The sequence below is a fragment of the Argiope bruennichi genome, chromosome 11 (assembly GCF_947563725.1).
Source record: "Argiope bruennichi chromosome 11, qqArgBrue1.1, whole genome shotgun sequence".
In the NCBI taxonomy this organism is placed as follows: domain Eukaryota; kingdom Metazoa; phylum Arthropoda; class Arachnida; order Araneae; family Araneidae; genus Argiope; species Argiope bruennichi.
The window spans coordinates 5431053-5446606 of NC_079161.1; the positions used below are offsets into that span (position 1 = coordinate 5431053).

Here is a 15554-nt window from a genome sequence, read left to right on the forward strand (position 1 = left end):
AAGGGAAAAAAATCCAGAAGAAATTACGAATTAAATTTTCCAACCTGATATATCGTGAAATGTGAAAGTCTGCATACTTTAAAAAGTTTATTCTTAATAATAACAATGATAATGCACAGTGCATTTGATGCAATTCAGTAAATAAGACACTGAAAAATATTACTGTAATACATACATGAAAAATTCTGAAAAGTTTCTGAAATTAAGGAATAAATTGTATACGAAAATTAACTTGTTCTACTATAAAGGCTATTTTTTGAGTTTTAAAAATGATGCGTAAAAATAGTTTCCGTGAGATCATACACTTTTAAATTACTGAGAAATGGCTTTGAAATTTCGATTTATTCTGTGTTAAAATTTTTTAATCTTTCCTCAGCCAGCATCTACTACTCAAGATGTATCTACTTACTAAATTTCTTAGTTCAAAATTCAACGGCTTGCTCTGCTGAGCGATTTTTGCATGCCATATATATAGATGCAATGTACAGATATTATCCAGCTTATGAACATTTATCATGCTGAAATTATTAACTATTTGAAAAATATTTTTAGTTTTATATACTTCGTCTTCAGAGGGAAAAACTGGATACACTAAGGTAGGTTTACACTGAGTCAGTTATAAGATTCCAGTAAATTTACGCATTCGCTGATTTCCAGTAGATTCCGCATGTGCTGAAGTTTAGTTATATCAACGACCCGTTTTAAAGCAATACTTGAGCTATTTAGGGGCGGACCTTGTCATTTTGAACCATGGTCAGATGACGAGGACGACACCTGAAATGTCCACATCCTCTCCAAACTTCCGTCCCGCACCAGAGGGAGGATATTTGGCCCCGATGTATTTAACGTGCACCTGACCAGCTCACACGATGGTTCTTCGGTGGGATCGAATCTCGAACCTGAACCCCCCCCCCCCGGTTGCGAAGCCAAGACCTTACCACCAGACTACCGCGGCCTGCGCAAGTGCTGAAAGAGAGGACAAAGGCAAGTTCTTGTCTCGACGGAACAAGTACTTGCTACTGTACAGTTTCTGAGCATGTATAGTCTTACAGAATGGATTGTAGCTGGCTGAATGTAAACCTTACTTAAGAATAAGTAAAATTCGGGAACCCTGCGGATTGGCGGTGCCAGTACAAGAAGACTGACTTACATAATTCCTGTAGACGTTTTCGCAGAGGACGAAGAGCAGCCAGAAGCTGAAAAGGAGCCCAAGTCGGTGGCAGGGCTCCACGCACCACAGGGCGCATGCAGCATTCAGCAAGAGGATAGCCAGTTGGAGGCGATAGGCGAGGGCCATATCTTTCGAAAACGGATAGTGATCCCGACGGCTCGCTGGGACAGAAGGTATGTCGAGCAAATCATTGAGCTGAAAAAAATTTTTTAACGTTAATGAATTAATTCTGAATTTATATTGTTATTATTTTACTTCCCAATGTCGCATTTAATGTTTGATTTATGATCATAAATATAATGGAATATGATCACGAATTTCATTTCGAACGTAGTTAGAGGCAGCGTCATCAAAATTTAATTTTATTGAACGGTTAATTCCACATTATGAGATTAAATTCGTGATAATTTTCTGAAAATATTAAAAAGCCATATTATCAACGACCCTATATGAATGCATACATTTTTATTTACTCTATCAGTCAGAAAATGAGGGAATATCAGTTTACAAAATTGTATATTTTCCGAACACGAAACTGTTTAAATTGTTTAAGAATTACTGTTTTAGAATTCATGCTTTTGATCGCCGTGCTATCCAAAGAAATCATAAATTGTATTTCTTTTGTTCTACGAGAGCTTAGTAGCAACATCTAGTATAAAAGAAAAGATAAAAAATGCAAAACTTAACACAAGTGGATAGAGTTGAATTGGGTTAAGGTCCATATTGGAATGTATGGTGGAACAAATAATTTTAAAACTCTGAAGAGCATATTAAAAATTGTCAGTTTTTTTATCAACTGTTTGAAAGTGCCCGGATTTCTGTTGTGAAACGAGAATTAGGAGGAATACTGAGAATTTCGAGGAGATTTTCTTAAAGGGATGGCCTGTTATCTGTTTAATAGGAAGACAGGCGAACGGTCAGATGAGGAGGAAAGTCAGTGATTCACCACTTTGTGGCTGGCTAGAGGCCAATTGCCTCGAAGAGGAGTCAGCTTGGTGAATCGGTCAGTGTTATGGACGGACTATGCTGAAGACAGCAGCCGGCCACATATCCTGTCGATGCTGTTACTTTCAGTGGTGGCAGTGTGATCGGTTCTACATAGGAAGAAGTATCAACGTCTAGTGTGAAAGCTTCATGAGGAATATATTGAAAACGGCCGATCGTTCACAAGCACAGCCGAATGGAGACGACATCTGATAAGGCAATCATCTCTTAAAGACACATCGACGGAAATATTACAGCCAATTTGATATTCGTGTTGCAATTCTCTCTTTAAGGAAAGAGTAAATGAAATCACAAAACTGTCATCCTAACCCCGAGGGGAATTTTGGGTCATATCAAAACTGACTCCAAAAAGCAGAAGGCTAATTGAGCTGTGGCTTAAAGGCGCCATTGATCCAAAGACAATATTTCATTAATAATTTGGCCTAAGTGAAGATTAGTGTGCACCAGCCGATTGTCGCCAATATTGCAACCCATCGGATCCCTCTTATAGCAACCGTACTGCTGTTTTGTTTACTACTTTTTGCAATGGTTGAGTTGTACTTAAACTACAATTAAATTATGAAAAATGTTAAATTAAAAATATTAAAAAAATATCGATTAAAGATTTTACTTTTGTTCTCTATTATAAAGAAATTTAAGCTTATAATTAAAAGTTATTTTCTTCTTTCTTTTTTTAATGTGAATACGAACAGAAAATATTTATTCTTTTGCAATTTTTAATTGTCAGTATTCGCTTTAAAAAAATCGTCTGCATTCTCACTTTCAAAGACAGCTGCAAATGGAATTCTTCGCAGTTCTCGTAATTCTTTTGGTGTTATAACGGTTGGTTCCCTTCATAATTTGTTATGTCGGGATTATTTCGAACCTGTAGAATGGATGAAGAGCGAGTTAAATATGCATACATATATATTTTACGAGTTAATGAAATTAGGAAAGGATGCTTGTTTGAAATTTTGTATTGAGAATGGTTTGATATCGAACCGGCAGAATGGATGGAAGGTGAGTGGAATATATTCTTTTACAAGTTGATGAAGGTGGGGAAAGTATGTTTGTTTGAAATTTTGTATGGAGAATGTTCCGATTGCTTATTTCTCCGTTTTTTCTTTTCTCTTGGTTATGTACTGTTTCTGTTTTCCACACAGTCTTTATGTTCAATCTGCTAGCGAAGCTACTAGGTTCCCGCTCCCGCTGCTAGCGAAGCCGTAGGATGTTTTTTTAAGTTAAAAAATCCTGCCCGGTGCCTTCTACAGATGCCTTCGGCATCTGTAGAAGGCACCGGGCAGCATTCCCTCTGAAATACGTTCGTACAACATCCTTCATTCTTTCTTTTCAATTGATTATGTACAGTTCATGTTATCCACACAGTCCTTATGTTCAATGTGCTAGCGAAGCTACTAGGTTCCCGCTCCCGCTGCTAGCGAAGCCGTAGGATGTTTTTTTTAAGTTAAAAAATTCTGCCTGGTGCCTTCTACAGATGCCGAAGGCATCTGTAGAAGGCACCGGGCAGTATGAAAAAAAAAAATACTTATCAGTAAAAAGTTCTAGTTAGATGGCGGGAAATAGTAACCGTAACTGTTCCACGGAAGTATTTATTTATTTTGTCCGCCATCTTTATTGGCGACTTGGCATTGTTGGCGGAGCTGGGTGCACACTAAAATTCACTTTTACCAATAATTTTATTTTAATTTGGAACTTACTATGTAATTATAATTTCAGATACTTTAAGAGAAGCAAAATGATTAGGGTTTTAACTGAAACACTATCATTTTTTTTTTTAATGTTCCATACATATATTAGATCGCAAGTATTCATACCGAGACAATTAGGAAATCCTGAACTTAGCTCATAATAGAAGTTACTAGTGATTGCATTCCAGCGCCACACTGCATCATAGTAGTGCATCATATTTACTTTTTTTTTTATCATCTTGTAGAGTACTGTATTAAAGTGAATTATAAATTGGCTGGTTGATAAGTAATTTCATTGGCGAAATTTCGATTACGATCATAATTACAATTCTGTTGAAAAGCCAATAATTTCTGATCTATGGTATTCAAATTTAAAAGACGGTCCTATTCCTGTTCAATAGAAAGTCTAGATTATGGTCTATAACCCGAAACTGTAATCATCAAGGTACAATCTTAGCCATGTCATGCGAGTCGTATGATAATTACGATTTTTAACTTTGTCTCTTTTTGTAACCAAGTAGTTCGAAAGGAAAGGTTATAAATGTAATAATTATTTTATTCTCATTATTGTATTATTTTATTTTCATTTCATTTCAGAGAGAACACAGTTGTCTTTTGTTTTCAGTAGCCCTTTACACTTTTCGGACTCTTCGTTAATGCAGCGCCATGTTACGACATTTTCAAGGATACAGCTAAATTGCTGATATTGATATCCATTATACAAAGCTGATGGCTTTCCTCTTGAAGTTAAAAAAAAACCCTTCCGTACTGTTATTCATGTTTAAAATCAGATCGAAATATCAGAGAGAAAAAAAAAAAAAAAGCAAACACACCGAGCACCTAATCTAAAGTAAACTTTCAAAAATGTTCCTACCGTTCTTAAAGAGAAACTATCAGTTTTACTATGAGAAAAAAGGTGGATATTTCAAGAAAAAGAAAACTCAATCAGCAATCATTCTCTTATCAATACGAGAAATGTGCATTTTCTCTAGTCCCTCTAGATGCACGCCAAGTTTTTCTGCCAAATGTAATTAAATCCCAATAAACCTACAATGCGAGAGCAAATGGCACTATTTAATGAGTGAGCGCATATGCGACTTAGTCCAAGCTTCAAAATCCCCATAAATGATGGGAAAATAGTAATCAATATTATCTTTGAGCCATTGGGTACATTCTCAACATTCCGCGACCACATCGATGCAAAGAGTTTCAGATTTGCGTCCCTATCGAATTGGAAGCGAGTTCCTAAAACCAGACCATCCAACTTTATTGATACATCGGAAATAATTGCACTTGTAACTTGACAGTTTTATGCTGTGGTGTTATATCACAAATTCCTTTTCAGAAATTATCTACCTCAAAAGGGTTCTCATGACATGACTTCTGGAAAATTTCTAAGCTTCTTCATCGATCATGATCCATAGAACTCCAACTATCTGCTCATTTAAAAATTTAGTTTATCGCGTTTGTAACATTTTGTCCATGCAATGTAGTGAAAACCGTAACTTATTTTCGAAATTTTCAATTCCTTTTCATTTCTTTACAAATGAGAATGGATATTGTTAGAGATAGTTCAAATGAGGCCAATTATCGTCTACGCATAGGGAACAGCATCTGTATTGAAAGTTTTTCCGAAACGGCAGTTTTTGTTTCAGAAATTACGAATTCAAAAGCGATTTCAAACCAACTTTCCTTTGATCAAATACACACGACACTTAGGAAATTCTCATCCCTTCTCATCCCTCCTCCGTTCTCGTAGCTTTTAACTCTTGTACAACTACAGAAGGAAATGGAAAAGGGTGGGGAAATGAGAAATTCTTAAACAAGTGTAACTCTGAGCTCATTATAACCGAGGTATTATTTTATGCAATAAAGGGAATTTATTTTCTACCTCTAATCCCTATTTGAAATGATTTGCTATTTCCTTGGATTTTAATGATAATGCATTCGATAGGAATGAACTATGCATAAAAATGATCAGATAATTAACTGTTGAACAAGGTGGTATCTGATCAATAACTTACTCTTACGAACCTTTTAACTTCCTAATTTTTAAGACACGTACCCATTTGCCCTCGAATGGTTCGGAGCATCACTAGAAAATCTTATTGAAAATATCGCGAACCTCGATAACGAGTCGAATTCTAATTGAGTCATGAACCATCTTTTATTAGTCTTTCTATTTCTTTTTCTTCCAATGGAGGAAGAATTGTTGTTATACTATGGAAAGAAGAAACCTACTGTTGGGGAAGAAAAATAAATTTTTATTTGTACTTAGTTTCTGGATTCTATTGGTTAGATTTAGTAAAATATTCTTGACATACTGACATTTCAAATAAAAAAACACATTTCCATAACTAAAAAGGACCTAATTTCATCCTTTTAGACGATTCACTGGATCCCTCGACAAGACATTATCCATTGTTTAGTAGATCATCCTAGAAGTTGGCATTGAAATGGATTCAAAATTTTAGAGAATAGCGATATTCATAGTGTTTAGTAAAAGTCATTGGGCAAAAATTAAGCCAATACAGAGACATGGATGAAAAATATTAACATTTGGACAATGGCATTCTAATTTAAATACATTCATAAGTTATTATTAGTTCATAAGCAATTATTAATTCATCAATTAATTCAATTATTAATTCATAAGATTATCAATGTATAAGACATCACGAATCATGACTCTTTATTCTTCCACGATAATTCATCGACTGACTACGATTTCAAAAGATGACCCAAAAGTTCGTTAAAAAAAATTTAACTTCATTCAAATCTAGACACGCTTTTCAAGTTTATTTAACAGTAGAACATGAGGTAGTTCTTTGCCCTGCTGTAGAAACAGTAAATTTCAAAATATCCGATCCACTCTAAGTTTTAAAAGACATTTTTGGATCTTCTGCATTTAATCGTTTTCCCAATAAAAGCTTGCGAGTTCATTAACTAATGATAAAAGTTATAATATAAATTTAAGAGTCATCTTTCAGTGACTCGAAAAGGTTGAATGTCGAAACATCCTAAAGTCGATGATAAGTTGCGACAAATAAGAACTAAATATAAAAAAAATTAATCAGCTTATACTCAAAGCAATACATTCGAAACTTTTAGATTTATCTTCAATTTATTTGTCCTTTACTTCTCTAAAGATAATCTCGTTAAATAAAATAAGTACACTTACCCAGATTTCCTCATCTTGTTCAGTAGAAACATCCATTTGGATAAGTCTCACCACAATAAATCCTGCGTGCGTGGACGAAATGAAACGTAAACAATTTTTCCACTAAAATGTTAGGGAATGATACAAAAGTGCTAGCTCTATAAGAATGTAGTTGCGGCACGTGATATTGCAGTCATAACTCAATAAATATTGCATTCGAGTCAATCTTGAATAAGCTCTAGTGCGATGAGAAACGAATAGCATGCGATTGCTTTGCTGGTTAACCCTCCCGCTTTGAAGTAACACGAAGCTTCTTCGAGACAGTTCTTTTAATTTTCAACCGAGGACTTACGAGCACCTCAATCCAAGGTTCCTTCCAAGATAATGCCACTTCTAGTTTCACTTTAGAAAAGGGATGGGTATTGTGTCGTGATGATCATGAAATAGGATTATAATGATGAATTTTTTTCAAGCGAAATAGAAAATGGTTGGCCAGGAGAGATATTTAGCAGTTTAAGTAACAGAGTTTGTTTTTATTTTTCGCTTTACTTCCTCTTATTCGCATACTGGCCAAACATTTTATGAGTTGGCTATCCCCATGTACAAGTTGAAGCAGCGTTCACTATTACTATTACACACAATGATAGGCCACGCCTACTTTAGGAAGATCACTTGCCCCGAACGGGACAATGGCAAATGGTTGTCTCATCGAGACAAGTATTTGTCATTGTATAGCATATGTTATATTTGGATCAATAGATGGATCATACCATCGAGACAAGTATATGCCATATTAGGAAAATTTGGATGAACTCAGCTAACATATTCAAACATTTTTTTTTTTTCTTTCAAATTGCAATCTCCATTCCTATTTCACTTTATTGCACTTATAATTATTTTTTACAAATTGTGGGTTTCATGAATGATAATGACCATTAATGAAACAAGGTTTGTTAATCAACGAAAACACGGTCCGGTTTTGTTAATCAATCAAAGTTATGTGTTCCTAAGTCTACATAGAAACCATGTCGACTTTGAACCAAAAATTAGACCGTGGAACCTACTTTACGGAGTCATCTAGGCTATACTCACAGCGGAAGTAATTCTTGAGCAATCCCTTCTTCAATGGTTATGCTCATTTATAGTCCGATTTGGAGCAGTATGAGGGCTATTTCGAGACAGAATGCGCTATTTTGGACTCCAACCCAGGAGTCGAAACAATACCATCAGGTACCTGCGAACATGCGTACTCAAGATTAAGCAAAGTAGAGGTAAATTGTACATATCAAAAAAAAAAAAAAATGTAAAAAAGTTGCTCTGTGCACCAACCTTTTTCGGTCATCTAAATTTCAAGATTTTTTTTTATGTTATTTTCAGAATATTTTGCTATTGTGTCTTTATTTGTTTAGGCAAGTCTCGAATTTATTCATATGAAGAAAAGCATGTTCGTTTAAATTTTAAAACATTAAAACACTTTTAACCCCTTCAGGACCGGCGAAAGAAGAAAGAAGCATTCCCCCAGGCCCGCGAGCTCCGAGAGTGTACGCAACCACTGGCCCGAGCAATTTTCCCCGCTAAGCCCAATTTTAATTAAAAATTCATATAAAATTATTAATGCAAATAAATACGCTGAAATTTATAGTTTATTATGATTGATAGTATTTGAATATACTGTAATAAAATTGTCGTGATATTTAAAAAAAAAGCAATTGCGAAATTTAAAGTAAATAAAATAAAATAAAGAAACATTTTTATTAGAGTAACATTTTAATAAATGAAGTTATGTATAATATATACGTTCAGAAAATGACATACATACATTTGCTTACTAATATACAAAACATGCAAAATATTAGAAAGCAATGCAAAAAATTACTTAATTATATCTAAAATGTTTGAAGTTTATGATACATTTCAAAACATATTTCAGGACAAAGCCCTATGTTGAATAGTTTTGCATTTACAATAAGATAACTTCCGTTTTTATTCTTTTTAAGAACTATCTGATTCATTCGTCAATTTAGAAATCTCACTCTCATTTAAAAATTTTGCTCTTTTCGCCATAGTGACTAAAATAAAACTAACCCAAAATATACAAAAGAACCTATCTAGCAAACTCCAAATGTAAACGATAAATCTACACCCATATAAACCAATACATGATCTTTTATCCATCTTAGTCAAAATATTAATGTGAACTCAGAGCGCAGTCAGTCTAGGTCCTTTAAATGTCCAATCATCTCGAGAGAGCCGAAAAAGTGTAATTATTTATATGTTTAAATACCCAAATCAAATGCAAAAAAAAAAAAAAGAAAAAAAAAAAAAAAAAAAAAACTCGGAAGCAAATCAGCATATTGAAGGTCAATATTCTGTGAAACATTATTCGAAATTATAACGGATTTCAACCGCCTTCTAGTGCCATTTAAAAATTTAAATAAAACGTTCCAAATTGAAATTACGTATGCGCAATCATGGGCTCCTGGAGTGGGAAGTTTAGTTTAGTTATATTAACGTTCCGTTTGAAGCAACACTAGGGCTATTTTGGGACGGATCTAGTAATTTTGAACCGCGGTCAGATGACAAGGACGACACTTGAGCTAGCACCCCCCTCTCCACACCAGCGGGAGGACGTTTGGTCATGATGGATTTAACGTGCAACGAACCCCCTTACACGACAGTTCTTCGGTGGAATCGGGTCACGAACATGAAACCCTCAGGTTCCGAAGCCGAGACCTTACCACCAGGCCACCGCGGCCCCCCTGGAGTGGGAAAGGCTGATCACATATATGAGATCGCGGACCCTGAAGGGAGAATCGCATTATCACGGTTCTTAACGGGTTAATTAATTGCCTTTATTTATAAAAAAATATATTGCTCGATAATTTAAAAAATACCTGATCCTATAATTAAATAATATTTAGATTGTTTTGCAGAAATCATTTTGTTTAAATTATTTAAAAAAATTTTGATTTTTTTATACACGAAATAGTGAAACTAATTATTTTAAAGGTGACCACAATTAAATACTTTTTTAGTCTAATTTGTCAAGCTTTCTACTTGAAATATAAAAATTATTTAGAGATTATATCAAAAACAAGATAAAAATATTTTGTTTACGAAATTGGGGAAATGGGTGTGGGACTTCGAGACATGTTCTGCCTAAAGGACACTGCGGGGCCTAATTCTACTCTGATCTTTGATTCCCTCTTTTCCTATTGCTAGTTTTCAAAGACCATATTTTTTTTTTTATCAATTTCGATTTATATAACCAATTTTAAGTAATAAATGTTTCACAAACTGAAATATATTTAATTGCGGTCATATATTTCAGTTTTTCATCTATTTCATTTGGTTTCAGTTTCTTATTTTGGAAACTACTAAAATTTAAACATAATTTTAAGCCAAATGGTAAAATAAATTATGTCCCTACATAAATTGTGTCCCTACATTTCAAACAACTTGGTTGTCAGAAATAAGGAACATCTTTATAATATTCATGAAGTAACCACATGATCAAGCTTTTTGTTATAGTGAAAGCTGTCACTGCTGGTTCGCGTGCTTTTAAAAAGGGAATCTCCCTCTGCCTTATCTCCGTATGCAAAGGGGTCGAAATTTTCCAGCTACTTTGGTTGCAGTATCATCTCTGTTTCAATAACAGTAGAGAAAATTTGTCAGGGCTGCTGAGTTATAAATCGCCTACTGTAATCGGTCACTCTACTATAAAAAATAAAATAAAAGACCACATTGATTTGCAAAACATGACAAATATTCTAAGAATAACATTCTGAAACTTAAACGGCACTTGCTTTTAATTTGAATAAATTCGAATGCAGAACCATTGTAAATCAAATGACAGCGCAAGATAAGATCATCCTAATAATTGCAAACTAACTGGATGTTTCATGGGACCCATAGGCAGCTGCCTGTTTGACAATCTGGCTTTTCTACAGATCTGCATTGCCTGAGAATCCCTGCAAGGGTTCATTCGGCTCTGAGGAACACTGTTGCTTTTGATCGCCGTCAGTGTTGACATCAGCTCTTGAAATATCATTCACGTTTCCAGGCGGAGAAGGAGTGTTATTGCCCAACTTTCAATGAGCTCCCCCTTCAACAATAGAGTTCGCGACGTGTGACAGGTAACGGCGTGGGCCCACCAAGTCACGTGGGCTGGCTGGAAAACCAGAACGGCCCCGACTGAGGTCAGCCGCTTCAGAACGAGTTTTGGATTGCAGAAGCGAACACCTCATCCCGCCGCGCAGAGTTGCTGAGCGGTTTTTGCCAAATAAGGGGCAGAACGCGGAATCTGCCTGACACTGCCCAGGTGAGTGAATCTCTTTCACGTTCGTGCTGTTGATCTCTAGAAAAACATAGACTGCTTCCCTGTAGCTGATGTAAAGTAGAAAATAAATAGTTCCAGAAAACATGAGCAATTTGCAGATGAGATAGTCTCTGCAAGAATATCTGCCTGAGATTCATTTAAAATTTTTGCTCCCTTCCTTGAATTGTGCACTTTTTTTTAAATTTCGGGGGGCGGAGAATGAAATTTAAATATCTCTAAAACGAAGCAATGCAGTATAACCATATTTTAGGTTTGATTGAGTCAGCTATCACATTCTGTACGCAATCATTTTTACATCCTGCAGTTTACTGAAAGAATGCCTACGAAAAAACATAGCCATGTTGAAACATGAACTGCAACTTGTTTGCATTTTGTGTAATGGAGAAAAGAAACGCTGTAGTTATATTAAATATGAGCATGAACAGTTTGTTGACTAAGCCATTGCTGGATTAATATCCATGAGGAATTCATTTTGAAAAATAGCTCTCTGAATTTTTGTCATTAAGTTTTAGAATAATATTTTCTTTTTCTTACTGAAGAAGAGCAAACAAGAAAAATATACTAAATAAGCATTTTTTTTTTTTCTGAAAGTTACACTCTTTTAACTTTGTTTCCTACTTTAAATTTGCTAGTAAATCGTCACAGATTAATCTTGTTAATCTAGTCAATTTTTTTAAATATTATTTTTTCGTATCTTAATTGTGCAGAAAATGTTTCACATTTTTAGAGCTACTTTAGAAATAGAGAAAGAGAATAAATAAATTATACTTCTTGGCTGGAAGACCATTCACATTTTCGAACTATAAAAAATAAATTTTATATGAATAACCTTATTTCGGATTGTATTTGTGTTTTAAGTGAATAGGGTTTAAGATATATTAATTTTTTCTCACATTATGGTTCGATAATGTATATAGATTGAACTTTTGTGTTACTTGTATAATTTTCATTGCTCGAGCGAAGGAAGTAGTGGCGAAAAATGCGACGGAATTTTGTCCAAGTCCAAAAAGGCCTGTAATACTCAGATTCGGATACACAAAATTCTTACTCCATAAATCAGTTCCATGGATCTAACAACGGAATCTATTGGTGAGATTTCATCTGTTACCCGTTTCAGCATCTGCTTATTTCTACTGTTCAACTTGTGAGCAAGTTCCGTTCACAAATCAGATTCATACTTAAAAATTGTATACAAATTACGAAAACTCAGTACATGTACAAATGATTTTGCTACATTATGTAAAAATGGAAGTTATATATTTGCTCTGTTTACTTACTGCGAATAAAAATATAACTTGAAGTTATATTTCATTTTTAAGTTTAATTTTCGTGTTTGTGAATGGGGAAAACGTATGTTGCGATCGCGTTTTTTCTGCACTCTTTTTTTTATATGCATGTGTGGGAAGGGAGTAGAATCGTATTTTCTCAGATAAGAGAAAGAATGAGAGCTGTTAAAATTTCAGCGCAGACATGCTGTTAGATTTCAGAATAGAAATTTTATCATTAATTAATAAGTACTTCTATTTATCTTTTTAAATTTGACACGAGAATCGTTTTTTGTCACTTCTAATTTGTTTTTATAGCAACATGATTTTTTGCGATACCATTTCATTGCATGTTTCCAATTAGTTGACACTTATAGATGGACATCATCAAAAATTTAATACTAATTCGTAAATTTTGCGAAAAAGTCACAGATCAAATTTCACCGTTCTAGCTAATTGTATTTAACGTTATAATATTCACAGACAGACAAGCAGACTTAATTTTTTTTAAAAAAAAAGGCTTGATCGGATATAAGGACTTTCAGGTTTAAGTTCAGAAAATTTATCAAAATCTCACTGTCAAAATTTTTAATGATTGCATTTTTTTTTTTTTTTTTTTTTGCGTACATGATAAGAAAATAAAACTGAGTGGTTTAATAAAACTTTCAATTCGATGATTAGAAACCAAAAGGAACTTCCAAATAGAAAAATAAATCAAAACCGATTTGAAAATTAAATACCCATGTGAATTCAAGGGTATTTTATTTCAAATTGTTTGTGTTTTGTTTTATTATTTCTGATTAGAGAAAGAGATTAGGCCTTTTCAGTCTCTGCTTGAAGAATTTGCTACAAAAATTTTATTCTGTGCAAGTTCTGAGCGACTTGCATCATCCTGTGAATACAAAAAAGTCATTTGGCGCAAAAAGAAAGTAATTTCGGGTGTAATTTTCGTATTACTTAAGAAAACGAGCGGACTGTCTCGTTAAATTGACACAAGGTACAGGTAATTTCTAGAATTGTTTCTATTTTTTTACCCCCGTTGTGTTAAACATCCTTCAGTAAGCCTACTGTCATTCTCTTCCACTTAAGACGTACGTTTTGTCGCAAGAAAGGTGTAGCTTGAACAATCACACGTGTGCCACGTCAACTATAAGACATATCCTTGAGTGAAAATATTTTTCTAATTCGTAAATGCATTTAAGGAAATTCATGAAATAAAATATTTTCATGCTGCTTAAAAATTAAAATCTTTAGATTTATTTTATAGTTTTCTGCAAACATGAAAAAATGGAGTTTCCCTTTTTCTTTTTTCTTTTTTTTTTCCTTGATAAACACTTCAATAGCGCTTCGTTTTGTACAAACCTCATAATTCTAACGAAAACTTTAATTAAGTACCCCCTCTGTATTAATTCAATGCAAAAGAACAAGGAAGAAAATTAAACCATCTTCATACACAAATAATTAAAAAAAATCAATTATTTAAAACTCAATGATATGAAATGCATCTGAATAAAATAATTTAGAAAAACGATCTAACATCTTATCAGAGCTTTGAGAGAATTGACTTCTGTCTGTCAATTCGTATGTATCTGATAGTTAAAACTCAAAAACGCAAAAAATCTATATGAGTGTATTTAAGAAGAGACTAACAGTACAAATCTGTGACAAATTATGAACTAGATTCGTAAAGGGTTGACTGCCCGGGCGATCTACCTTACGAGCAGCAATTATATTATTATCTACTGTACTTGCAGTAATAATAACACAATTATTATTAACGAAGCAATGCTCTCGTTTTTTTCTGTAGCATAGCATCTCCGCGACGCAATTCCCAGAAAGTAAACGGAATTAAAGTGTTAAGTGATTTTTACAAATAAATTGTAGGATGATGATTTTTATAGGCTAGATACTGTATGTACATTTTTCTAATCATAATATAAAAACCGTTCAAAATACTTAAATAGAACAAACTATTGGACCTAGAAACTACCAAATTCACTACGTAATTCCTTTTCTGTTAGCAACTACTCATTTCTGTTCGATAACTCCGGATCAAGAGACCCTCCTTATAGCACCTTATATATATATATATATATATATATATATATATATATATATATATATATATATATATATATATATATATATATATATATATATATATATATATATATATATATATATATATTGTAATTCAATATAAATACCAATTTTGGGAAATTAAGAAAAAATTATAATAAATATTTCAAAACATCACATTTTTTAAATATATTTTACAGTTTTTATTATTTTAGTTTCAGATTTATATCATACATAAATTCATTGCGATAATTTTAAATATACTTTTTCTGCGCATTTTACCATTGCTGCATTATGAAGAGCAAATATGAAACATTAAATAAAGATTGGCCAGGCTGCTATGCGTTGGATTGGAGGTTCAAATCTCTTTTAAGATTTTTAAAATAATCATTTGCTTCGGGTAATTAATATTTTGCCTACCATTGTTTGATACACAGCATAACTTCACAAAATGATTCACACTTCATTAAATTCTTTTTTTTTTCTTTTTAGGAATTTTGGAAATTTTTCCATCAGCCTTGAATTTACCAATAAGAGATCTAAAACACATAGATGCAATACGATTGTCAACTTTGATAGCACAAATGTGACGAATCTAACTCAAAGTTGGCTCATTTCTTGATACAGAAAAGAGATTTCGTACATTTTGTTTTCATTTGTGTAAAGAAAGCTTAAGTTCATTCGATAATGTTTTTGCAAATATTCATGCTATTGAGTTTCGAATATAAATTTAAAATTATCGCATTCGAAGCATCTACATTATTCACCAAATAACTTCAGCGATTCATAAAAATTGAACAATATAAGTATAGATTAAATTATTAATTAATAGTCAATGTCACACTTG

General features: G+C 33.4%; 2 protein-coding genes across 4 annotated transcripts in view; one reads left to right on the forward strand and one right to left on the reverse strand.

Annotated features, from left to right (window-relative positions):
• LOC129956904 (uncharacterized) overlaps nt 1–15554 on the reverse strand; it is a 90342-nt gene that overhangs the window by 15310 nt on the left and 59478 nt on the right. The window contains exons 1-2 of one of the 2 annotated variants that reach the window (XM_056068919.1): nt 7046–7605; nt 1151–1366 (exon numbers count right to left, since the gene is read on the reverse strand). In XM_056068919.1, coding sequence (XP_055924894.1) covers nt 1151–1366; nt 7046–7081 — 252 coding nt within the window. In that variant the 5' untranslated portion in view covers nt 7082–7605. Of the gene's footprint in view, nt 1–1150; nt 1367–7045; nt 7606–15554 lie in introns of those variants that run through there. The other variant, XM_056068920.1, reaches the window with a different exon arrangement.
• The window catches only part of LOC129956903 (cuticlin-4-like), a 59394-nt gene continuing 55067 nt past the window's right edge, over nt 11228–15554 (forward strand). For both annotated transcript variants that reach the window (XM_056068917.1, XM_056068918.1), the window contains exon 1: nt 11228–11345. The gene's annotated coding sequence lies outside the window, so the exon portion shown is untranslated. The remainder of the gene's footprint in view (nt 11346–15554) is intronic.